The sequence below is a fragment of the Lodderomyces elongisporus genome, chromosome 6, assembly GCF_030384665.1.
Source record: "Lodderomyces elongisporus chromosome 6, complete sequence".
NCBI classification, from domain to species: Eukaryota; Fungi; Ascomycota; class Pichiomycetes; order Serinales; family Debaryomycetaceae; genus Lodderomyces; species Lodderomyces elongisporus.
Window position 1 is genome coordinate 15,819 of NC_083678.1, and position 23,026 is coordinate 38,844.

At 38.7% G+C, this 23,026-nt stretch overlaps 12 protein-coding genes across 12 annotated transcripts; 2 read left to right on the top strand and 10 right to left on the bottom strand. All coding sequences in view use genetic code 12, as the record gives it.

Moving 5' to 3' along the window:
- Positions 1-22: 22 nt before the first annotated feature.
- Positions 23-1,480, bottom strand: PVL30_004509 (uncharacterized protein; the record flags this gene model as incomplete). Its single annotated transcript, XM_001524600.1, has 1 exon — positions 23-1,480. The coding sequence occupies one exon, from the start codon at positions 1,478-1,480 to the stop codon at positions 23-25; it is 1,458 nt and encodes a 485-aa protein (XP_001524650.2).
- A 288-nt stretch (positions 1,481-1,768) lies between these two features.
- On the bottom strand, positions 1,769-3,451 carry HEX1 (woronin body major protein; the record flags this gene model as incomplete). Its single annotated transcript, XM_001524601.1, has 1 exon — positions 1,769-3,451. The coding sequence occupies one exon, from the start codon at positions 3,449-3,451 to the stop codon at positions 1,769-1,771; it is 1,683 nt and encodes a 560-aa protein (XP_001524651.2).
- A 345-nt stretch (positions 3,452-3,796) lies between these two features.
- On the bottom strand, positions 3,797-4,348 carry COQ10 (Coenzyme Q-binding protein coq10, mitochondrial; the record flags this gene model as incomplete). Its single annotated transcript, XM_001524602.1, has 1 exon — positions 3,797-4,348. The coding sequence occupies one exon, from the start codon at positions 4,346-4,348 to the stop codon at positions 3,797-3,799; it is 552 nt and encodes a 183-aa protein (XP_001524652.1).
- Positions 4,349-4,744: 396 nt separating this feature from the next.
- On the bottom strand, positions 4,745-5,062 carry RPS25 (40S ribosomal protein S25; the record flags this gene model as incomplete). The annotated part of the gene is made up of 1 exon (XM_001524603.1): positions 4,745-5,062. One exon carries the CDS (start codon positions 5,060-5,062, stop codon positions 4,745-4,747), a length of 318 nt encoding a protein of 105 aa, XP_001524653.1.
- A 254-nt stretch (positions 5,063-5,316) lies between these two features.
- PVL30_004513 (uncharacterized protein) lies at positions 5,317-6,450 on the bottom strand (the record flags this gene model as incomplete). Its single annotated transcript, XM_061119587.1, has 2 exons — positions 5,317-5,582; positions 6,408-6,450. The coding sequence occupies 2 exons, from the start codon at positions 6,448-6,450 to the stop codon at positions 5,317-5,319; spliced, it is 309 nt and encodes a 102-aa protein (XP_060975570.1).
- Positions 6,451-6,574: 124 nt separating this feature from the next.
- On the top strand, positions 6,575-9,028 carry PVL30_004514 (uncharacterized protein; the record flags this gene model as incomplete). The annotated part of the gene is made up of 1 exon (XM_001524604.1): positions 6,575-9,028. The coding sequence occupies one exon, from the start codon at positions 6,575-6,577 to the stop codon at positions 9,026-9,028; it is 2,454 nt and encodes an 817-aa protein (XP_001524654.2).
- Positions 9,029-9,263: 235 nt separating this feature from the next.
- Positions 9,264-11,179, bottom strand: MDJ1 (mdj1 protein precursor; the record flags this gene model as incomplete). Its single annotated transcript, XM_001524605.2, has 2 exons — positions 9,264-10,796; positions 11,174-11,179. The coding sequence occupies 2 exons, from the start codon at positions 11,177-11,179 to the stop codon at positions 9,264-9,266; spliced, it is 1,539 nt and encodes a 512-aa protein (XP_001524655.2).
- Positions 11,180-11,280: 101 nt separating this feature from the next.
- LAP4 (vacuolar aminopeptidase 1) lies at positions 11,281-13,116 on the bottom strand (the record flags this gene model as incomplete). The annotated part of the gene is made up of 1 exon (XM_001524606.1): positions 11,281-13,116. The coding sequence occupies one exon, from the start codon at positions 13,114-13,116 to the stop codon at positions 11,281-11,283; it is 1,836 nt and encodes a 611-aa protein (XP_001524656.2).
- Positions 13,117-13,583: 467 nt separating this feature from the next.
- PRS1_3 (ribose-phosphate pyrophosphokinase 1) lies at positions 13,584-14,867 on the bottom strand (the record flags this gene model as incomplete). Its single annotated transcript, XM_001524607.1, has 1 exon — positions 13,584-14,867. The coding sequence occupies one exon, from the start codon at positions 14,865-14,867 to the stop codon at positions 13,584-13,586; it is 1,284 nt and encodes a 427-aa protein (XP_001524657.1).
- A 494-nt stretch (positions 14,868-15,361) lies between these two features.
- On the top strand, positions 15,362-16,129 carry PVL30_004518 (uncharacterized protein; the record flags this gene model as incomplete). Its single annotated transcript, XM_001524608.1, has 1 exon — positions 15,362-16,129. The coding sequence occupies one exon, from the start codon at positions 15,362-15,364 to the stop codon at positions 16,127-16,129; it is 768 nt and encodes a 255-aa protein (XP_001524658.2).
- A 16-nt stretch (positions 16,130-16,145) lies between these two features.
- PVL30_004519 (uncharacterized protein) lies at positions 16,146-18,317 on the bottom strand (the record flags this gene model as incomplete). The annotated part of the gene is made up of 2 exons (XM_001524609.2): positions 16,146-18,031; positions 18,134-18,317. 2 exons carry the CDS (start codon positions 18,315-18,317, stop codon positions 16,146-16,148), a joined length of 2,070 nt encoding a protein of 689 aa, XP_001524659.2.
- A 1,228-nt stretch (positions 18,318-19,545) lies between these two features.
- ROT2 (glucosidase II) lies at positions 19,546-22,347 on the bottom strand (the record flags this gene model as incomplete). The annotated part of the gene is made up of 1 exon (XM_001524610.1): positions 19,546-22,347. One exon carries the CDS (start codon positions 22,345-22,347, stop codon positions 19,546-19,548), a length of 2,802 nt encoding a protein of 933 aa, XP_001524660.2.
- Between the last annotated feature and the right edge of the window lie 679 nt (positions 22,348-23,026).

The following is a 23,026-nucleotide window of genomic DNA, read 5'->3' on the forward strand; positions in this document are numbered from 1 at the left end:
CATTTATAATTTAATTTTCTAGTTAATTTTCTAATTCTTTCTTTTTTTGTTGTTGGTCATTTTTCTTATTTATAGTGACATTCCCGTCAATAACATCCACCTTGTATCCAACTTCTTGCAATACATCGTCATCGATCACTTTCTTTGCCTCCAATTCTGCCACTATTTTCTGGTTCGATGGATTCTTGTCCAAAAGATACTTTGTACACAATATTGCTTGTTCTTTGATGAATGGGTTATTGTTGTCAATCACACAATTCGATAGCACAAGTGTTAGGCCGCCTAGTTCTCTTATTTGCTCTTGAATAGGGAAGGACTGGTAGCACATGTATGAAAGGATGGTGATGATGTATGATTTTGCATGTGGGTACCCAACCACCTCCTCTATTTTGGACTTTATTGTAAGTTGTTTGACATTTTCATGAATGAGCTTAAACACTTTTATCAATACTGGTAAGAAAGATTCCTGCATGTTGGTAAGGAACTGTACTGTAGCATTAAACTTTGATAAATCGGCCAAAATACTCAATGCTGGAAGAATCTGATATTCAATTTCGGAATCGTTGAGGTTGTCCTTGGTGAGCGAGCCACCAACAATACAAAATATATAGACCACCCAGTCCAAGAGAGCTACTAGTTGATAGTTGTTCCAGTCATCGCTAGTCTGTAAAATTGTCGATGATAATTCCAACCACTCTCTCCTTACTTCCGTGCTAGTCTGCACTGTATTGACCCACTTTCCAAAACTTTCATGAGTAATGACATCATATAGTAAATGAAGCAACATTTTGGAATCGTGTGTGATATCCTCAAAGTTTATACTTTCATATAACTTGTATAGTTGTGCCAATACATGATTATCCTCAATCTTCAACAACTGGAGTAAATTTTCATTTGTCACATCGGGATCCTCGGTGAAGAACTGGCGGAACAAGAAATGGATTACTGGTGATCTGGGAAACACTTTGGTAGTCTTGAATAGCTTGTTGAGCTCATCGAGGTCTTCCGTATCTGACATCTCTTCAGGCTCTTTAAGTTCCTTGAGTTTTTGCAAAAGTTGGTGTTTTCGTGGGAAATTAGCCATAGTTTGCCAGTACACTTCAATGACCTTTTTATTCCAATCTTCATCTTCTTCTTTCTCTTCGTTTTCAACTTCTTCTCCTGTTGGGTTGTCCAGTACAATAAAGTTTTGGAAGCTCTTCACAACTTTTGAATAAACGGTGCCATCGCTTAGCAGAACTGCTTTATTTCGCACAATCAATAGAAGCCCTCTGTATAGTCGTAATTTATATACATTCTTTTTTGGTGGTGCATATTCAAGAATCGATGAGATGTGATTTAGACTCACTGGTGTGTTTTGATCCTCTGCTGTCTCTTTCACAGCCAAGCTCAATTGCGCTATACAACTATCAAAGCCCTCCTGATTCGTAGACTTTAACCATTGCAACGTTTGCTCTATCCTTAGTTCCACATTAGACATATTTGAGGCAAAAATAGAAAGATGATAAGAAAAGGGAAAGGGGAAAAAAAAACAAAGGAGTGCGAAGAGGAAGAAAAGGAAATTGGGTGCAAACTAAAGAATCTATACTCTACTCTTATATTTTTATTAGTAATTTAATCTCTATTCCTACTTTACTCTTCTATACTTTTTTTTGTCTATTTTATTCCTTATTTTTTTTTTTTTGCTTTTTTTTACTTTATTCTATTTTATTTTATTTTATTTTGCAGAGCCAAAAAAATAAAGCAGAAAGGATAATCTGAGAAAAATCTATTTTGGTTTATTCAAGTCACAAGCGTGCGGATTCATCACGCAATACTTTGGGACCAAGGGCGCTGCAGGATGGCCTGCTTTTATCAAAAACTCTCTGAAAAGTAAAATACGAGTCGTCATTTCCTCTAACCGGAAAACACCCTCTGCATTCTTATTGCCACTCCATAAGGATTCTGCAAGTGCCGACGTTCTTGGCCAAATCTTACCCGTCAAAACAGTAAAGTCAACTTGCTCAGAAAAAAGGACAGCTTCGGCACCCAATACCAACTTGGATTCTTCTCTAGTCAAATTCTGTGCAATATCAAACGTGTAGATTCGTTGCCAAGTCTTGTAGGGAGCACACCAACTTCCGCCTTGGCCATTATTAAATTCTTCATTTTCGGGAGAGTCTACATACCGGAAATCATCTGTGACCCAGCCACCGTAGCCACAATCGAGATACAAGTGACTGGACAGCGACACCACCACCTCGTACCCTTGCAGAGTCAAATTCTTGACACCGCTCTGTTCATGCCACACTTGGAGTGTAACATTACTAGGCAAACTATGAGCAGCTCCATCTGACGACAAGAGCACATCGTCCCACATCATCAACTTACGTCCAGGAATAGCGTTGAACAAAGGCAAGGCACGATCAATGTAGTGCTGGACCACATCGCCAAGTGTAGTTGCATTATTAAACCACTCACGGGGAAAACAATTTTTTTGAAGCTCATCGTTCCCAACATGGAAATATTTGTCGCCAAATACATTGCTGAGTTCATTGTACACGTCGGAAATGTACTTATAAGTATCCAGATCCATAATATTTAATTGTCCTGGAGGAGGCTCTACCGCCACATCACCCCACCAATCATTTCCACACAAGACTATATTGGGGTCAATCTGCCTCCAGCCTGCTCTTGCATGGCCCGGCATATCGATTTCCGGTATAACGCGTACTCCACGAGATCTAGCAAAATCCTGCACCAATTTGAGTTCATCTTTAGTATAAATCTCGCCCAGTGAATATGCATCACGAATCATCTCAGGGTGCGACTCCAAAAGCAACGGCCAGCTTTGACTATCAACCAAATGCCAATGGAGTACATTCATTTTGCACAACGACATAATCTCTATTTGTTCCAAGACATTTGCCACTGGCAAGAAATTCCTGGCGGAATCAATCATGAGCCCCCTATGTTGATATTGTGGGTAATCCTCGATATGTACTGACGACTCACATATCCAGTGACCATTGTTGCCTTTGTACACCAAAAGTTGCGCCAAAGTCGTTAATGCATGCAACGCACCCCAGATTGTGCCACTCGATATTCCAATCTGGGTTTCGTTTACCTGCAATTCAAAGGACTCATCGACTCCCACTTGTAAATCTTGGTCGAGATCATCCACTTGTATATCAATCACATGTGACTCCAAGGTGCTGGAAACAACAATAATTGGATCCGTTGAATTAGTATAGTCATAAGGCGACCATTTGGCACGTCTCACTTGTGCAATTGTTCTGCTGAAAGCGTCATTAAGGATTGAACTATTGGTATTTAGTTGCAATTGATTAATATCGATTGTTATGGACGTATTGCCTAACCAATTGATACTTTGAGGACGCGGTAATGGATCAACAAGCACTGACGCAACCACGGCAATGGTGTAAAAGTAGACAAGTATGATGTTCCACATACTAAAATTAATATCTTTTTTTGTTATTGATTTTGCAATAGCAGATGTAGTTGCAGATGTAATTTGTCTGTTTTCTTATTATTCTTTTTTCTTTTACCGTTGTTATGCTGATGTTATTACTATACAATGGTGAATATTTACAAGCCTTTATACCTCCAGGAAATCTTTCAATAACTCGTTCAATCTCGTTCAATTTCGTAAGCTGAAGTTTGTCGTTCTTTGTTATAGTTCAGTATGGTTCTGTGACATTCATAAAAGATCATTAAAGGCTGCTGCCGATTTTAGCCGTTCGTTACCGAAATGTAACATCCATTCATTTTCCTTTCTTTTTTTTTAGTTATAAGTTTAAAGTTTTGCCTCGTCAGTTTGTCTATTGTTCTTTGTATTTTCAAACGAGAGTTGCATGAGCCGTTTCTCGAATGCACCAATCATAATACTTGAAACTTTTGGTGCAAACAAGGAGCTAAGTTGCTCGTATAGAGGGTTTTTGAACTTGTATGTCAAGGTAAAGTCTACTTTGCATTTTGGTGGTCCATTGGATTTAATATTTTTAAACGTCCATAACGTCTCGAGCGAGTGGAATAAATCCAACTCTATACTTTTGGCATAAACTTTTTCGTTCTTTGCACACTGGAGCTCGCATTCAAATCTTTCAGTAATATCTTTCCAGCCAACTTTTAATCCTGCTCTAGACGGGAGCGAATTGGCATCGCGTGCTGTAATGAAAGAATCCTCAACAAATGGTACAAAATGCTTATACTTATCAACCTCACTTACGATTGCATAGACTTGCTCTGGTGACCCATTTAAAACTCGTGAAATCCTGTATGACTGAGGCTTTGCAGAGCCGAAAAATGTTCTCTGAAATGTAACCGGTGTAGCAACTCGTCGTAACATCGGTAATTTTTTGTCAAGTAAGTTGTTATTATTAGATATTGCAATGGATAGTTGTAAAAGAACAGTCGTCCGGAGAAAAGATGGAATTGGAATGTAAAGAAAGGAAAGGAAATGAGATGGCACCGAACAGGACGCGATATACAAAATCAGCACTATATACTCAGCCCACGTAATTAAACAAAGTCTTGTTTTCTCCACGCCAGAGTTTTTTCTTCCAAAATCAAATCATTTATATGTTTTGATCACATTAGAGAGCAAATTCTACAAGTTTTAAATATTCTAATAATTTTTTTTTTAATACATGATGTTAAAAAGGGGGGGTTGTGTGTTCGTAATATACAGTCAACTAACAAGTTAAACAAGTTAAACAAATTAAAACAGCAACTGTTAATTAGTTTACTGAGCACGGGTGTAGATAGCTTGCTTGGAGTGCTTCAACACTGGGGTGATAATACCATCATCTTCCAATTGTCTCAAAGCAACACGGGCAAGGGAACCACCAATCTTCAATCTGTCAACCAAAACGGAGACTGAGACGTATTTGTAGGTTGGGACATCCTTCAAGATTCTGTCGTATTTCTCTTGGTCCAAGATGACAATGTGTTGAGCCTTGTCCTTAACCTTACCCTTGTTCCACTTCTTTTTACCTTTCTTACCACCGGCTAAAGCAGCAGCAGCTTTAGCGGCCTTAGTTTGTTGGATCTTTGGGGCCATTTCTATTAAAAAAAAATTTAAAGTTAGTATTCTACTCCAGAGTTAATATAGTGATTATGAAAAAAGAAAGAAACCAATAATGGAAACACAAATGATGATGGAAATCACAATAAACATGCAGTAATCAATTCCTAATCAATTTTGAGGAAAAAAGAAATTAAAATAAAATATGAATGATGCTGATTAATTCTGGTGATAGGTACTTTAAATACTCCATGGCAATTCTGACTTGCTATTACTGGTGGTTGGTTTTTCTATATCCCAAATGTGTAGTTCTCAATAGTTTTCCACATTGTTCCTTTGCCAGGACCAAACTCGAGCACGTTGTTGTCGGCAAGTTTGTTAAGTTTGTAAAGTTTGTCAAATTCTTCAAGTTCTTCAAGTTCTTCAAATTCTGTAGGTTCTTCGATATCTGCAAGTTGCTCATGTTTCACATATTCATCTTCTAATGGTTGTTTCCATCTTTCTTTCTCTCTTCTGATCACTTTGTCTTGACGTTGTGAACATACTTCTATAGTTGCTTAGTTACTGTAAGGAAAAGACTAGTGAAAGTGTTTTTTCAGGTATCTTGAAGATAAAGTCTATATCTCGCGCACTAGGGTGTATGAGTGAACTGCTGAGAGCGGTAAGAAAAAAAAAAGTGAGAAAAGAGAAAAGAAAATTGTGCACGTGATATAGTGGTTTAAACCCTAACTTTGTAAAGAACGCGAAAATCGGCTGTAAGATACTTATGCTTGTGCTAGTAGAGCTACTAATATAGATAATTCGATATACAATAGACAAGGCAACACCGATCCATTAAATCGTTTTGTGCACTCTAATCATTTTGGTTGTCCCTACCAAAACAACGTGTGCTAACAGCAATATACTGAGCCAAATTATAAACCATTCTGTTTGACGTATATCTACACAAGAGAGATGTGTTTAAGGAAAAGCTCTTTGATCATGAATGCTAGAGATGACCTTGAAATGATCTTTAGATGATCTCAAGCAATTGCATTTTACTCTTACTGATAGTAATACCAACAAAAATCGCTAATATCACTAATATCACTAATAACAGTAACAATAATTATAACATCAGCAATAGTACTTACACCTCTGTTCAAGTTTTGATTAAAACAATCTTTCAAAAAATGACATACACCTTGTTCTTCGTTAATCAATCGATTAACAATATGTATTTCTCATTCCTCAGTTCTCATTTCTCTTTTTACAACTTCTATCGCCGTAAGATTAAACTCTCTCCAACAAGTATAGAGAAAACAAGAGAAGTGAAGAAAATTAAAAATAAAAATAAAATTAATAAAAATGAAATAAAATAAAGCAAGAGCGTAAGCTCCACCATGAGTTTCGAAAGTTGGTAGCTCTATATGTTTGTCAGACATCGCTTCATCAAGTCTCCACGGTCATCATATACTATACATGCTATAAGACTTGTAAAACTATAGATTAAACTATACACTTGAAAGTAAAAGAAAATTAGTAAAGAAATACCAAAAAGAAAATAGAATGGGGAAAAGGCAAGCTACTGGGCAGATTACTAAAGATGCCTTCTATGATGATGAAGATGAAGAACAACAAACTAATGAAAGTACCAGCAAGCCAATTCAAGCAAGCAGTGAAATACTTTCAACCAGAAAGATCTTGAAGCCACGAGGCAAGTTGGGCGAGAGTTCCAATGGGTTTAAACCAGCAGCAAAACCAACCACTGCATTCTCATTTGCTCCATCTACTCAAACCTCTACGCCATTCACCTTTTCAGCACCAAAACCTGCAAATACTAGTGCTGGTGCGGCTGGGTCTATATTTACCACTACAACATCATCAACACCAGCAGCAACAGCAACAACCTCTACATCATTGCCACATGCTAGCGAACAAGACAACAAGCTTCGAGCTTTGAATGAAAACTTTGTAAAGAAAGTCAATGAATGCAATGCAGCTAACAAAGTTGCTAACTTATCCGATATTGCTGAAAAGTATATCCAATATTATAAACTGATAGCCACCACCACAAGCACTACCACCAGTAACAGCACAAGCAGTACCACTACTAACAATACCACGCAATTTACAACTCAGCAACCTGCACCACCCAAGGTAGAACAACTAGAAGAGAAGCAAGACAAGAACGTGACCAAAAAGTCCAAGTCAACAACACCAGATTCAGAGTCCGAGTCCGAGTCAGATTTAGAATCCGATGATGATGCAACCACGAAAAAGGAAATCAAGGTTCAAGGACCACTGTTTACCTTCAATACTGGCGCTGGAGCCAAATCTAGCTCACCATTTACGTTTGACCCTAAAAAGATCTCCAAATTGAATGAAAAAGATCCCGATGATTCCGATGACGACATTGAGATAAAAGGACCTACATTTAATTTCAATAAGCCAATCAAGGACAATGTTTTCAAATTTAAATCTCAAAACGGTGATAGTAATAACAACACCGGTGCAAATGCCAGTGCAAATAATGGAAATAATGGAATTGGCTTTAGCTTTGGTGCCAACCAAAAAAAAACTGAACTGGAGTTTAAGTCGTCTGAGCAAAAAGGCGGTGTTGCCAATGCTAACACTGCTACTGCTAATGCTACTGCTAATGCTACTCCTCAGAATCCATTCTCGTTCCTCAAGCCAAACACTGAAACCAAACAGGAACCTTTTAAGACTCAGTTGAATGAATCTAACGGCAAATCGGAAGAACCCAAGGAAGTGAAGAAACCAGCGTTCAGTTTCACACCAACCGCGAACAAGGAAGACTCTGGTTCAGCAGCAACAAAACCAAGTGGGTTCCAGTTTGGTACTCCAGCAAGTACCACTGCTTCAAACACCTCTGCATCAAACACTTCCGCACCAACAACTGCTTTCCAATTTGGTGCATCAAATTCTCCAAGTACAGCAGCTTCTAATACTATACAAAACAATATTCCAAGCGCATTTCCCACCTCTACTAATGCCACCACGGGATTCAAGTTTGGAAATAGCACTACCTCTAGTTCTTTTCAACCAACAACAACAGCACCATCAACGTCAACGTCAACAGCACCTACAGGCGCATTCCAATTTGGCAGTAAACCATCTTTTGGAACACCAGCAACATCGGCCTTAGCCTCATTTTCAAAACCTGAATCAGAGTCTCTGAATTCCACAAGCGCTTTGGACTCTGGAAAACCAAAGCCATTCCTGTTTGGAACTTCAAGTTTAGGCACAAGCTCAGATTCCGCAGCAAAACCAAGCTTCCAATTTGGATCTTCATCTGGATTTGGGTCCAATTCACAACCATCGTCACAGCCAGCTCCTATTTTCAATTTTGGAAAGCCTGCAAATGCAACTGCACCTGCACCTGCAACTACAGCTACATCACAACAGCCGGCATCGGATTCGTCAAAATCTACCCAATCAAGCAATTCTCCATTTGTATTTGGTGCCAAAACTTCTACTACCACAAGTGCCTTCCCACTGTTTAATTTCACTGCTACGCAATCATCTCAATTGGAGAAAAATGATAATAACAAGACTGAAGGAGCAGATGAAGAGGATAAAGTAGAGGAAGAAGAAGTTGAAGGCAATTTCAAGCCTGTTGCACAATTGGGCGAGAAGCAAGATGTCCAATCTGGTGAAGAAAACGAAGAAGTTAAATATTCAGCTAGGACAAAGTTGATGCTTTTGGATACAAGCAACAAGACCAACCCCTATATCAATAAAGGTATTGGTGAACTACGTATATTGTACAACCCAGAAACAACCAAATCAAGAATTCTTATTAGAGCAGAGGCAAGTCAAAGGGTTTTACTCAATACACTTTTGTCCAAAGACATTACCTATGGGTCCATGGGAAATGGTTCCTTGATCAGAGTCCCAGTGTTTGGTCCCGAATCCAAGGTCGAGACATATGTCATCAAACTAAAGACTGCAGCCGATGGGCTGGAACTCCTCAAGGTCATAAACGAAGTTAAAGCATGATTCTTTTTTATCATTTTCGTTTCTCCTTGTTTCTTACCGAAATTAAGGATCATTTGATTTATATCAAATCAGAATATCAATCGATCAAAGTTTGATAAATTGAAAAGAAAAAAGAAAAGAAAGAAAGAAAAAAGGCAAAAAAACTACTTTACATCATTCTCTTTATATATATTTATATATATTACTATATATTTACAGATACTTACATACAAGAAAAGAAATTTTGCAGAGGTAATCAGGCATTACCATCTTTAGATTTGCCATTACTGTCAAAGTTTAAAAACTTGCCCAAAACTTTTCCAATCCTTGCCAATTTTGAAGGGTGCAAATCCTTTTCATCTATTTCGTGTAGCTTCTCCGTCTTTGCATCTGGATCCAACTCCAACTGCCAGTCTGCATCTGTTCTCTTTGCATTCTTGTCGTCAAAGGCATCGGCCAATGCTTCGAGCAATGCCGTTTGTGTTGGTGTTTCTGGAACCAAAGTCTTGACGTTCAACACAACATCCAAATCGCCTCTATTATTAACATTTCTGTTGATTGGTACTCCCTTTTCAGGTATAACGAGTTTACGGCCACTTTGGACACCAGGTCTAATCTTGAGCTTAATCTTTTGTCCATCGATAGTCGGTACAATGATCTCACCACCCAATGATGCAGTGGTCATCATAATCTCCTTTTCGACAACCAAGTTATTGTTTTCACGCTTAAAGACCGGATCTTTTTCAACGTTTATTCGCACAATCAAATCACCATTACGTGTCTGGTTGTACTCATCTTTTGCTACATATGGAGCATCTCCTGCACCAGGGATTCTAATTCTAGATCCATTCGCAATACCAGGTGGGATGTCGATGGTGGTTGATTTGGGTGTTTCCTGAACTCCATTGCCGTGACATGTACCACACTCATCTGCTCTAGGGATTGTTACACCAGCACCCTGACAAGTTGGACATGTAGAGGCCATATGGAATCCACCCATAACATGCGAAGTTTGACCACTTCCATGACATGTTGGACATGTCTTTTTCTTAGCACCGTCTTTTAATCCACTTCCTTTACAAGTATTACACGAGTCTAGCACTTTATAGTTGATGGTAGCCTGGCCACCGAAAATACTTTCCTTAAATGGTATTTGCTTGAGCACCTCAACGTTATCTCCAACATGCTCTGTAACAAAGTGGGCTCTGCTGCCTCCCGTACCTCTGCCTGCACCACCTCTTCCACCGGTAAAAGCTTCTCTAAACAAATCTTCAAAATCAAATCCCATATTTCCAAATGGGTTGCCTCCTCCACTGGCACCACCACCAAATCCGGCAAATGGGTTGCCTCCGCCACCACCACCACCAAAAGGGTTCTGGCCCTGAGCGCCACCAAACGGACTTGGGTTTCCATTTTCATCAAAAGCACCTTTACCGAATTGGTCGTATTGGGCTTTTTTCTCCTTGTCTCGAAGTATCTCATAACTCTGTTGGATCTTGTGGAATCGTTTCTCTACACCTTTCTCCTTATTGACATCAGGATGGTATTTCTTCACCAAGTCATAGTATGCCTTTTTGATCTGTTTTGCATCGGCTGATTTGTCAATACCAAGAGTCTGGTATGGATCGTAATCAATGAGCTTTCTCAGAGATGCATGGAACAGTCTTTGGGTGATCTTGATCCCCAGACTTTGATTGAAGTATGGTCTGTTTCTAGCTCCGATCCTAGCCCTGGCTCCAATTCTCGTACATTGTATATTAACCTTCAATGTTGCTGCTGATATTCTCATCTATTCTCAAAACGAAAAAAAAAAAGAAACAAATGCTGTTGTATATTTTAAAGTCCTATTAAATGATGGTGAGAAACTTGGCCTATATATTATGAAATGTAAAAGAACGCGCTTTATTATAAAGAGAAGGATGATGATGATGAAGAGGGAAGATGCTTTTTTTTTGGAGATAGAGAAAGGTCGAAATTTCCACAAAGTTCTATTTATTCGAAATCCACGTGACTCGGGCGCGATTTGTAACCATTTTCAATTAAGCAAAATAAAAATAAAAATAAAAAATAATAATAAAGCTATGGAAAAAAAGGAAAAATAGAATATGGATGAAATGGTAAAAACTACTAACACAAGCGAGGGTATGTAAAGAAGATAAAATGTACATACATGTAACTATATATATATGAACAAGTATGAGAATTATTTAATACATGTATTCACCAGTCGTAGACACTTCACTCGTTAATCAATCTTTTTTCTTTTTCTGCATTTACTCCATGCCCTTGATTACCTCATGCCATCTACCAAATACTTCCTTAAAGAACCGTACACCCATCCCTACATCTTTATAGCCAGCTACGCTTCTGATAGAATGCATGCTTAATATAGGAAGTCCTACATCAATAATCAATTTCGCACCATTCAAACCTCTTTTGCTACTAGCCATAATCGGTCCAATAGTGCCACCCGACCTTGAATCGTTCCTTATGTGAAATTGTTGTAGTTGAATACCTTGCAAATTTGCAACTATCCTGTCCAAGAACTCTTTACCAAAAGAGTCACTCAACACATGTGCATTCGAGTCAAACTTGATTGAAGGACCCGTGTTGGGCAACGGGAAATTGTGTTCAAGGTAAACCTCTTTGAAGTTTGGATTCATGGCATGTGTTACATCGCTTGAAAGGAATACTGTGTTGGTAATTAAACGTGCCACAGCTTCTTCAATGGTTATGTCATTTGCTTTAGCTTGAACGATGGATCGTAAATTGTCCACCAAAAAGCCTCCATGGGCTCCAGTTGAAGTTAAACTGCCAATCTCTTCATTGTTGGCCAAGTATACACCTGCCAACCCGTTATAGTCTGAAATGTCATTATCGAGAAAAAAGCTTTGACTAAATTCAATCAATCCATAGATTGAATCAAATGCACAAAGTCTGTCATCAAGACTCGGCAGAAAAATAAATTCATTGGACAATCCACCTCTGCAGCTTTGTTGAACATCCACCAAATCCAAATCAAAGTCAACGATGGAATCAAGTGGAGCACCTGTTTGCTTGCTGATGAATCTTAATAACCTTAACGAGTGTTTCTTATAGAATTTACTTTGCTTTTCTTCTTTCGTTGGTGTTAGTTCTTGAGTATTGTAAGAAACGATTGGCACAGTTTGCGTCTGTTTATTGTAGTGACCACCTTGTAAACCAAAGTGAGGTGCAAATTGAGGGATAACGGCAATTGGCGATGGTGCAGAGTTGATCAACTTTCTTTCCACTTTCCCAGTTTCTGAATTACGAACCAAGACGCTTCCAGCTAAACCCAAATCTCTGTTTAACCAGTTATCGTTTAAACTACCCGAGTATGGAGCAACACCAAGTAACTCGTACCCATTGGCATTAGTATGCAACAGACCTCGTGGGTTTAATTTTACGCTTAAAGCATCACAATGACTACCTACAAAGCACGATCCATGCTGGGGTTGCCATTGGCCACCAATTACAAAAGCTACCAATGTTTGGTCTGCTCGTGTGGTATAGTAGAATCCGGGTGTCAAATGTTTTAGTGGTTTTGCTTGCGAGTAATATTTGAAGTTATTGTGTTCGAGAAGGGACCCAAAGTGTTTAATTACGTGGTATGTAGTGGGATTGGAGGATATGAATTTGAGAAATTGGTCAGCATATGCATCGTAGTATGCTTGGAAAGGGTCACCAGGTTTCTCATTATTGGAGGATGCAGTGGTGGGTGTAGTAGTGGGTGCAGTAGTGGGTGCAGAAGCAGAAGCAGGAGAGGAAGAAGGAGAAATGGTGGGACTCCTTTTAGTTACGCCATGTCCAATGTCAATTGAGCAAGGTTCTTCTTTAGTTAAACCATTCTCAACATGGATGTATTGACTTGCACGTATTTGAGGCATCATAAAATTGCTCGTTTCACCCTCATTAAATGAAGCACTACTAGAATTGCCAATGGAATTACCAATGGAGTCACTTAAATCATTATTATTGTCGTCACTCGCAGCAGAATATGTCTCCACACTGTCATCGCTCAGATAATCTTCATCGGTAGTAATTGAGACTATACTACCATCACTTTCAATATACCCAAATTGGCCCATGTTATTCTTGGTGTTGTTTGAAAAATAAAAGTATTGGTATTGGCTGGCTAGTTTTTATCGCACAAATTGTACACTACATTATCTACACACTCAAGTATTTTTCCCAAAATTCTGGGGGTGAATGCCAATTAGGTAATAATTTTGTTTTATTATTTTTTCTTTGCTACTATTCTATCAGTCCTTTTTATACACATATATTTTTTTTTACTTATTTTTCCGCGTTGAGAATTCCGCACAGTGTACCACAATTTTGCACTAGCACCAAACAGTCATAAATATCTTGTGCTTCATTGAGTGTGTCTATGTGCCCGTGTGTCTATGTGCTTGTGTGCCTGTGTACATATGTTCTATGTGCCTGTGTACATGTTTACCCGGTGCCTGTGTCTGCATGATTTTTTCACTTTTCCGTTTTACTACATCTTCTACACAATTCTTGATTAAACACTAAATTTCCAGAACTTATTTTACTACTCTACTGCTGCCAATGAGTCGAACAAAACAGAGATGGATTCACCAAAATGGTCTCTTCTGATACACTCAGCAAAGATTGGTGAAACGTCAATCACAACCAATTTATCCTTGTGTGCTTCGATTTCTTCTTTTGGAATTGGGTATGTGTTTGTAACAACAATCTTGTCGATACACTTTGAGTCAGTCAAGGCATCCAAACAAGTATCATTGAATACACCATGTGTTCCCACAACATATACAGCCTTGGCACCACAGTTTAATCTCAAGTGCTCTGCCGCAGCAATAAATGAATTTGGTTTATCAATCATGTCGTCCAAAATAATTGCAACCTTGTCCTTAACATCTCCAACTAAGGTAATCAATTTCTCCTCTACTAATGGCCCATCATCTTCATCGTCTGAGTTGGCCACATCATATGAGCCACCAAGGACATCGCTGTCTACTATATTGTGTTTTGTCAAGTGAGTTCCATTTGAATCGCAAAGCACGCTGTTTTCATCAGCAACCTCTCCCTTTTTACAATTTGCACTCTTGCATTGGTAATCATCATCGACAACGTGTCCTTGAACTATTCTCGCCGTTTGGAGCTCATTAACAATATTGTCTTTTCCATTAGAGTCAACTCCATCTTCATCGATAATCTTGGCCTTTTTCAATGCCTTCTTTCTAGCATACTCATCCTGTGTTCTTCTTCTATCGGTATGAATCATGGCAAAGTTGATCTTGAGCGAGTCTGCCAAAGCAGTTACCCTCTTTGTACCACCCGGATTCTTTGAAACAACAACAGAGTTTTCCCAATCTGGAATATTGTGGCGAATCCATCTGGCCAATGTAGGTGCACCAAATAAATTGTCAACTGGCTTTGTGAAAAAGCCTTGCATCTGACTAGCATGCAAGTCCATGCTCACAACATGGTCGGCACCAGCCATGACCAACAAATTGGCCAACATTCTTGCTGTAATAGCACCACGGTGTTTCTTCATCTTACTCTGCTTGCTGTATGGAAATTGTGGAATCACAGCAGTAATTTTATTGGCACTTCCACCACGACATGCACTGATCAAAATCAACAACTCCATAATATGGTCATTGATATGAGGTGAGCCACTCTGGATGATGTATACATCCTCATCTCTGACACTAACTCCTATCTGCACTGAAGTTTCTCCATTGCTAAATTTCTTCAAGGTACATGGCGCTGGTTCAACGCCTAAACGTTCACAAACGAGTTGGCCGAGTTCAGGATGTGATGATCCAACAAACACCTTGCATTTACGCATTTCCAATGACTGAGTCAACGTGGATACTTTTGTTTAAGGAGGAAGTGGGGGTGGGGAAGGAAGACTAAGGAAAGGGAAAAACAAAATAAGGAAAGTATGGGGTAAGAAGTTTTAAAACTTGAGTATTAGAATCAGTTCATATGAAAAAAAGGGATGAGACAAAAGTGAGAAAATGAAAGAGATTGAGAGTGAGAGTGAGAGAGAATGAGAATGAGAATGAGATACTATAAAGTTTCAAGTTGCGAGATGTGCTTTCTTTCTCTTTCTTCCTCTCTCTCACTGGACTCCACTGTAGAAAAAAAAAATACAAAAAAAAAAATTAAAAAAATTGATAGGCGGCACACGTTCTCTCAATTTTGTGTGTGAAAATTTATCTTTACCAATATATCTTTCCACAAAGAAAAACAGTTGAAAAAAGGTGAAGAAAAAAAAAGGTTAGGAGTAAGCGAATGATGCCATAGTTGAATAATGTTTGAGGTTGTTTTTTTCATATTATGGAAGAGCTACAACTGGGTATAGCCAAATATCGGGAGGTTATTCACAATTCTAATTTTTTTAATGAGGTGAAAGAAACTGTGCTGGTGGAAAATGGATATACGAAAATTAGATGTTTGGCATTAGGCTCTCCATCGGAAAGTTCAGATGCTCGTTATCAATATGCATTTCTATTGGAATTAATGGATTTTTTAAACATCACCCAAATTTCCTTATACGACCCAGTTTTTACGAAATTGGACAAACAGGTGTTTGCTTCGTATGTCGTTGAAGAGTCCTTCGAACCTAAGAATGATGACAAGGTGCTACATTACATTCCACATGCTCCTCTTTCAGTGATGGAGCAAATTCTCAAAAATGAAAAACCAACGGCATTCTTGGGTAACGACATTATTGCACATACTGACCGCTTGACGAAGCGGAAGCTTGCGGATCTATACCCCTCAATGGCAATCCTTGTACATTATTCAAAAACAGATCCAGTTGAAGATGGGTTTGTTAAAGTACTCCCGAAAAGTCGAAACAACCAAAACACTCAAACAAACCAAAACACTCAAACAAACCAAAACACTCAAACAAACCAAAACAAACGTAGTAGTCGAAATGGTCGAAAAAGCTTTAAAGAGCCAGAGATTGAGTACGATTTGAACTCTGTTTATTTCGATGGTGTAGAGATTAAAAGGTTTAAACACAACTATGTCAAGGGCGATGTGTGGGGCAATTCCTTTTCAGATATCGCATTTCACAATATACATACTAAAAAATAGTAAATAAAACAAAAGTCTACTCTATTCGCTGTTTCTTAATAACAGAACCGTCCTCACTCGTTTGTGGATGTGGATGTGCTTGTGCCTGTGCCTGTGCTGGTGCTGGTGCTTGTTGCTCTTCCTTTAGTAAATGCTTTGACAATATCGAATATAAATCGTCCTTTGTGAATGGCTTAGCAAGAATATCGCTCATACCATTTTGCAAATACGTCACCAAGTCATTATCTTCGATGTTTCCTGTCATTGCAATAATAGGTGTTTTTGTATCAAATGACCTAATCACGCTGGTGGCAGTAGCGCCATCTAGATTAGGCATCACTATATCCATCAAGACAAGATCATACTTTGTATGTTCAACCGTGGAAATCGCATTCAAACCATCCGTTACGACGGTAACCTGGCACCCGTATTTCACCAAGAACTTGCGACACAATTGTATACAAACATTGTCGTCCTCCACCAAAAGTACGTGGAATTTGGGGTTTGGTATGGAAGTTGTACTGATTTGCGGCAATATATTATTGTTTGGTGACGAAGATGTGCTCGTCAATGGCGATAAGGGCTTGTTTGCAGGTGAAGCTTGAACAAACTCGTTTGGTGCACTTGCATTAGTCGTTGCAGATGCTGCTGGATTGGTTGAAGACGAAGAAGGTGGGTGATTTTGCGGTTGACTAGCCAGGTGCCTTGCACCATTCAACCCCTTATAAACTGCATCGCCATCTTGACGCGGACTTATTCCGTCACGATTCTGATCAAGTGCTTGGTTTGTAGTTTTTGCAGGTATAAACCCTGAATTTGGTTGAGCAATAGACAGCAGACGAGACAAGTTTGCAAGACCACTTATTGGGCTGGTAACAGCTGCATTGTAATTTGGCGGTGGGCGTCCACTAGGAATAGACAAGGCCCGGTTGGCGCCAAAGAGTGCTTGTTGAGCTGGAGCGTGAGGGGAAGGGACCATGTGCAGAGGTGGTGGAGGTGGCGGAAGCTGTTGTTGCAGTGGGTGAAACGCTTGGTTATTGTTATTATTAATGTTATTGTTGTGGTGGTTGTGGTGGTGGCCGTGGTGGCTGTTGTTATTATTATTGTGATTATTATTGATTCCGGGTGGTTGTAAAAATGGTGGTTGCACTAATGGTGATTGGAGATGTGGCGGTATTCGAGGAGACTGCAGCAGCAAGTGCTGTGATATGCTGGGCAAAGATGTTGCCGGCATAGAGTTTGGAAATGGGTTATTTTGGCTTGAAGGTGATTGCTCGTGTGGGAAAACAGGACCACCACCACTATTACCACCACCACCAACTCCAATACCAATACCAATACCGCTAATATTGCTGCCACCGATACTGTTTGGTGGTGGAAAATCCAATGGCGGTACCTTGATTCCTGATTGTAATAGCACATTCGCCAAGGTAGTCATTGATCGATAATACCTCTCGTTAAAAGAGTTGATGGTTACAATATGGTCCACCAAAGTCTTGTACTTCTTCTGCAATACCAAATTTTCTTGCACAGTATGTTGGTTGCTTTCTTTCAAGTGCTCGATTTGATCTTTGAGCTGGTTAACAGTATGATTCAATTGTGTGATTTGCGCAATGGTTTGTGAAATTTTCTTTGCTTCCTCGGCCAGGTTTCTTGTTTCATCAAGGTTGATATCTGTTAGACTATGGCTCTTTTTGTGACCTTGACCTGCTATTTTACTACCATTATCTATTGATGACGCAGCTCCTGCTGCTGCTCCTGTGGCAGCTATTGCACTCTTTTTCGTTGCTGGTCCTTTTCTCCTGATATTCTCTAAAGATTCACGATCATTAATCTTAAAGTTGGGATGCTTAAACTCCCATGCATCGTCGCCATAAGGGTACGTCTGTTTCTCCTCGTTGCTGATCTTAACTTTATGGAAATCTTACTTGTTTAGCTGTCTAACAAAACTTGCAAAGTTTGAATGTTTAAAATGTCGAGGCAAAATCTCCTTTGTAAATACATTTGTGTTGATAACGACAAAACTATCCCCTTGTGCCGTCCATCGTACTATATCTTTGTAATTGTCCTCTTGTAGCATGAGAAACAATTTCTTAACGAAATCATTGGACCCACTCTGATTCGAGCTTGAAGTCGTGGCAAGTGTTGAGTTTGACGATATCTTTGTGTCCTTCAGTGGAGCTGAGGTTGAATTAGATCCCAGTGACATTTATGTTCTTGTTGCAAAAGAGTGTGGTATGTTGGCATACACCTGGATAACTTGTGTGCAAAAAGATAAAACAAAAACAAAAAAAAAAATTTAGTGTGGGGGAAATATGATGTAATTCGTAAACAATTTTCCGAACAACTAATGAACAGTGTTGGATAGTTTCTAAACAGTTCGTGTATAGAATATGTGTGCAATTTGTGAGCTGTTGGTTGTTTGCAACTTTTTTTCTTTTTTTTCTCCTTGACTATAAATAGATTGCGTCAAGAAAAAGAAAAAATAATAACTGGTACTACTTTTCTTATTGAACCATTCAACGTGCTCTCCACTTTTATTATAGTGACCCCAATGTGTTATGTTAAGAACAGAGAGTGTAAAAAGAAATAAAAGAAATAAAAGAGCTGTAAAAAGTCGAATGGAAGTCAGAAAGAAAATTGGAATTGGAATTGGAAATGGAAATGGAATTACAATAAAACAAAAAGCAAGGCTTGGTCTCTGACGTGGTGTTTTTTTTCCCACAGGTCCGTCCTTTTTGTTTCTCTCTCGCTCTCCCGCTCTTTCTCTCTTTCTTACTATCGTCTTTTTTTTGTCTTTTTGAGTTGTTATTGTTGAAATGACGCTCGTTACTGTATCTCTATTGTTCGTGAGAAAAGTAAAAGCGAGAGAGCAGAAGAAGTGAGGAGAAACGAGGATTAAGAAGCACCCCTCTGCTTATAATCTCATTTGTTCTTGTTCGTGTTCCTGTTCCTGTTGTTGTTGTTATTTTTTTCTTTTTTGCTTTTTTGCTTTTTTTTTCTTTTTGTCCCTCTTTTTTTTTTGTTTCTGTTTATCTGCTACAAAGTTTTGCCAATTCTACTTTAGTCAAACAGTACCTGCATATAAGACCCTATTTCAAATTTCTCTATTTTACTCTATGGACTCTAATTTTTCAATAAAGAAAAATAAAGTTGTGCAAAATACCATCATTGAGAAGGAATTTCACCCCCTGGTTATGATGTTGAAACACACCAACGCTTTCATTAGACACTTTAATTTTATAAAAAGAAAAAAAAAAAAAAACTCGGCTTTACTGATTAATCAAAAAAGTTATCAAGGAGTCTCTATGAAATTTTTCAAATTCTTTTTTTTAAACTTTGAAATTTTTGCATCTTCGCTGTTTTTCTTTTTCTTTTTTGGCGTAGTTCTAAATACACTGGGGGAAAAAAAAGAATTCAAATTCAAATTCTGCAAGTTACAACTCATCATGATGAGGAATTTTAGTATCAGCATCTCCAAACAATAATGGGAACTTTGTTGGATGAACAATTGTTAAATGCGACGATCCACTATGCTGAATCTTTCCCGAACTTACAGTTGTATCTTTAATGTGTTCTTTTGGTACACCTGCAATGATTATGGTTTCAATATTTATTGCATCCTTTTCGTAATCTCCTTCAATTTCCAACGATATACCAGAGTTGATATCAGCCTTGATGGTGATGTACTTGTATGATCCTCCAATAGTTTCACCATCGTCAATATAAAGATTACCTTTGGCTTTTCCATCGGCATCAAGAGCTATAACTAAAGTATAAGGATCGTGCTTCATCAATTTTGTAGATCTTCTATATCTAGACTTCATAGGAACTATTGATCCTCCTTTTAATAACATGGGGATGCGGTCGAGCCCTGCTGCAACAGTAACGGTGGACTCGGTAATCTTTTCTCCAATTTTTCCATTTGTAAAGTCATAATAAATAGATCCATCTTCACCATCCTTTGGTATATAAAACTCAACTTGAGTCTGCCCCTCGGTGGTAACAGGTTTCACCAAAATACCCGAATCACCAATAAAGAACTCATCATCAATCTCAAAAATTAACTCGTCGCTCGAGTTTTGAGCTTCGTAAAACAATGGTTTCATTATTGGAGACCCACTAAGCGAAGCCTGGTAAAAGCTGGTATACCAAACTGGCAATAATGCATAACGCAATCTAATAGCATCTCTGATATATACAGTGTATGGATCTCCAATCAACCATGGCTCCCTTCTTCTAGAGTCAATATGAGCATGAGCTCTGAAAAATGGATACCAAATACCTGTTTGGTACCATCTAGTAAGTAATTCTGGTGAAGGGTTTCCAAAGAAACCACCAACATCGGCACCTGCAAACGGCATACCAACAACGTTGGATGTGAGCACCATAGGTATTGATGCCTTGAGGTATTCCCATTTGGACATGTTGTCACCAGTCCACATTGCTGCAGTTCTTTGACTACCGGCAAAGTATGAACGTGTCAATATAAATGGTCTTTGAGCAGGAAACCTATTCAACAAAGCCTTGTGTGTGGCTTCATGGTAGGTGAGACCAAAGAGATTATGGATTGAACGGTGCTCCCATTGTCCATAATGAAGGTTATCCTTTGGCGCACTAGTTTCTGGTCCATCAAACACCGACGGCTCGTTCATATCATTCCATAGATGCAAGTTCTTGTGCTTACTGGATAACATGAATTTTTCATGTGCTTGGTTCCAAAATGGTTGAGATTCGGGGTTCAAGGTATCAATCCAAACCGATTCTCCGGGCCAGCAATGGCCACTGAATACCGAATCTTTTGAGTCCTTCATGGCAATGTTTTTGCGTATAACCTCATCACTTATTTCGTAGCCCTTTTTCAAGTGTGGGTCAATAATAACAACCAAGTTCCTTCCAGTCCTATCCAATGTCTCCAACATTTTGCCTGGTTGATCAAAGTTCTCAGGATCCCATGTAAAATATTGTTTCTTGTCTGCATACTCAATGTCTAGCCAAATGCTATCATATGGTATACCAAACTCGTCAAACTTGGCACTAACGTCAAGAACATCCTTGATGTCGTTGTAATTCCATCTACACTGATGGTAGCCCAAGCTAGGCAAGAGTGGTAACTGTACATTACCTGTTATCTTCCCGTAAACTCTATTTAAGTCTGCAGCTTTGGACTCCATAATAATGATGAAATCGAGCACACCATTTTCAGACATCCAGTGAACAGATGAATTAGTAGAATCAAAGGAACTAGATGAAGTTGACTCTTTGTTCTTTCCTTTCCTCAGGATATCAATAAATGAGTCTGCGCTATTGATCCAAAAGATTCCCAAAGCAACATCTTTTTTGACACCAAATAAAAGAGGTATTGACCCGTACATTGGCAAACGAGAGTCCACTTCATATTCAAAAATGTCCACATTGTACAATCTATAAGGTTCTGCATTTATCGTATCTTTCAACAACAATGAGTCTGCGTGTTCTGGAATACCATAGAGATTCAGAAACCCTTTAAGTGTAAAGTCTGCAGCAATTGATTCCGGACCAAATGGCAAGGAGTCCGCTCTAGAGTCGCCGAATGAGTCTGAAAACATATCATAAGCGGTTTCTTCAGGCAACAAGTTGTTTTCGTTGTCATCTTGCAGTCTCCAGTGTTCAAAGTTTAAGAATTGTTGCTCATTAAAAACCAACTGCTCTTCGCCATTAAAGTAAAAAGATAATTTAAATGGTTGAAATTGTAAAACCACTTGTTGTTGTGCAAAGCCAATTACTGCCGAATCTTTTGTCAATTCAAGTGAAGGTACACCAACGTTGATGCTATCAGTAAAAGCCCATTTCGAAGTTTCATTATACCTTTTGGAATTGACCACTTCACTCTGAGGCTGTCTACTGTCAATTTTTTCATCCATCTTGAACCGGAAACTATCTTCTACAAAGCTAATCTCAAACGGTAAGCTCACCAGCTTACCATGTCTCTGTCCTTGTCCTTGTCCTGATCTTGGTTCTGGTATTCTCTTTATTATCTCCCCATGTATCACTTTATCAATCTCATCTAGATAGACTGAATCCTGTTTCACAGAGTATGGTGAAACAAAGTTCTGGTTGTTGCTAACTTGCTCAGCATAATATCGGTTCCGGTGACAAAAGCCCGCTTGTGCACATGTTTTGAACAAATGTTCTTTAACAGCCGATCCTAAACCAATGAGTAGAAACAACGCCACCAATTGCAACTTTAGCAGCCTCATTTCTCTCTTTCTTTGTTGTTTTTTTTTGGTGGTTAGAGTAAATCAATTGATTAGTTAATCAGTTAACTATTCGTCAGTTGTCGTTTGGTGATGGTTTTGATGAAAAGATGAAAATCGTGGCTTTGTGTGTTCTCCAAGATCATTGGGATTGAATTCCCCATAAAGAACGCGCACGCACTTCTCCACTTGCTCTCTCCCTCTCCCTCTGTTTCTCTCCTCCTCTCTCCTCCTCTCTCTTCCTCTCTCCTTTTCTCTCCTTTTCTCTCTTCCTCTCTCCTCCTCTCTCTTCCTCTCTCCTCCTCTCTCGCCGCCCTTTTGCAACCAAGTGCCATGGACACGTAACAATGTTAATTTGGACTAGTTGAGAACACTCTTGAGCATCAAGTGAAAAGATAAGACTAAATTAAAGAAAAGAATAATTAAAGTTTTTTTACAAATCTCAAGAGAACAAGACTAAGAAGTACACCTTTTGTATCTGTATAGAAAAAAAACATTAAAAGATAATTTTAATTTTCCAAATCCACAAATTTGGTTGATAATTGTAACAAAAAAGTATGCAACTTTTATGTATTTATTATTCTAGAACAAGAGTATTACATGTCAAAAAGCTAGTATGTTCCATTCATCAAATCTTTCCAAATATATATTTGAACCTTTTCACTTCCAAAAATAATATAAA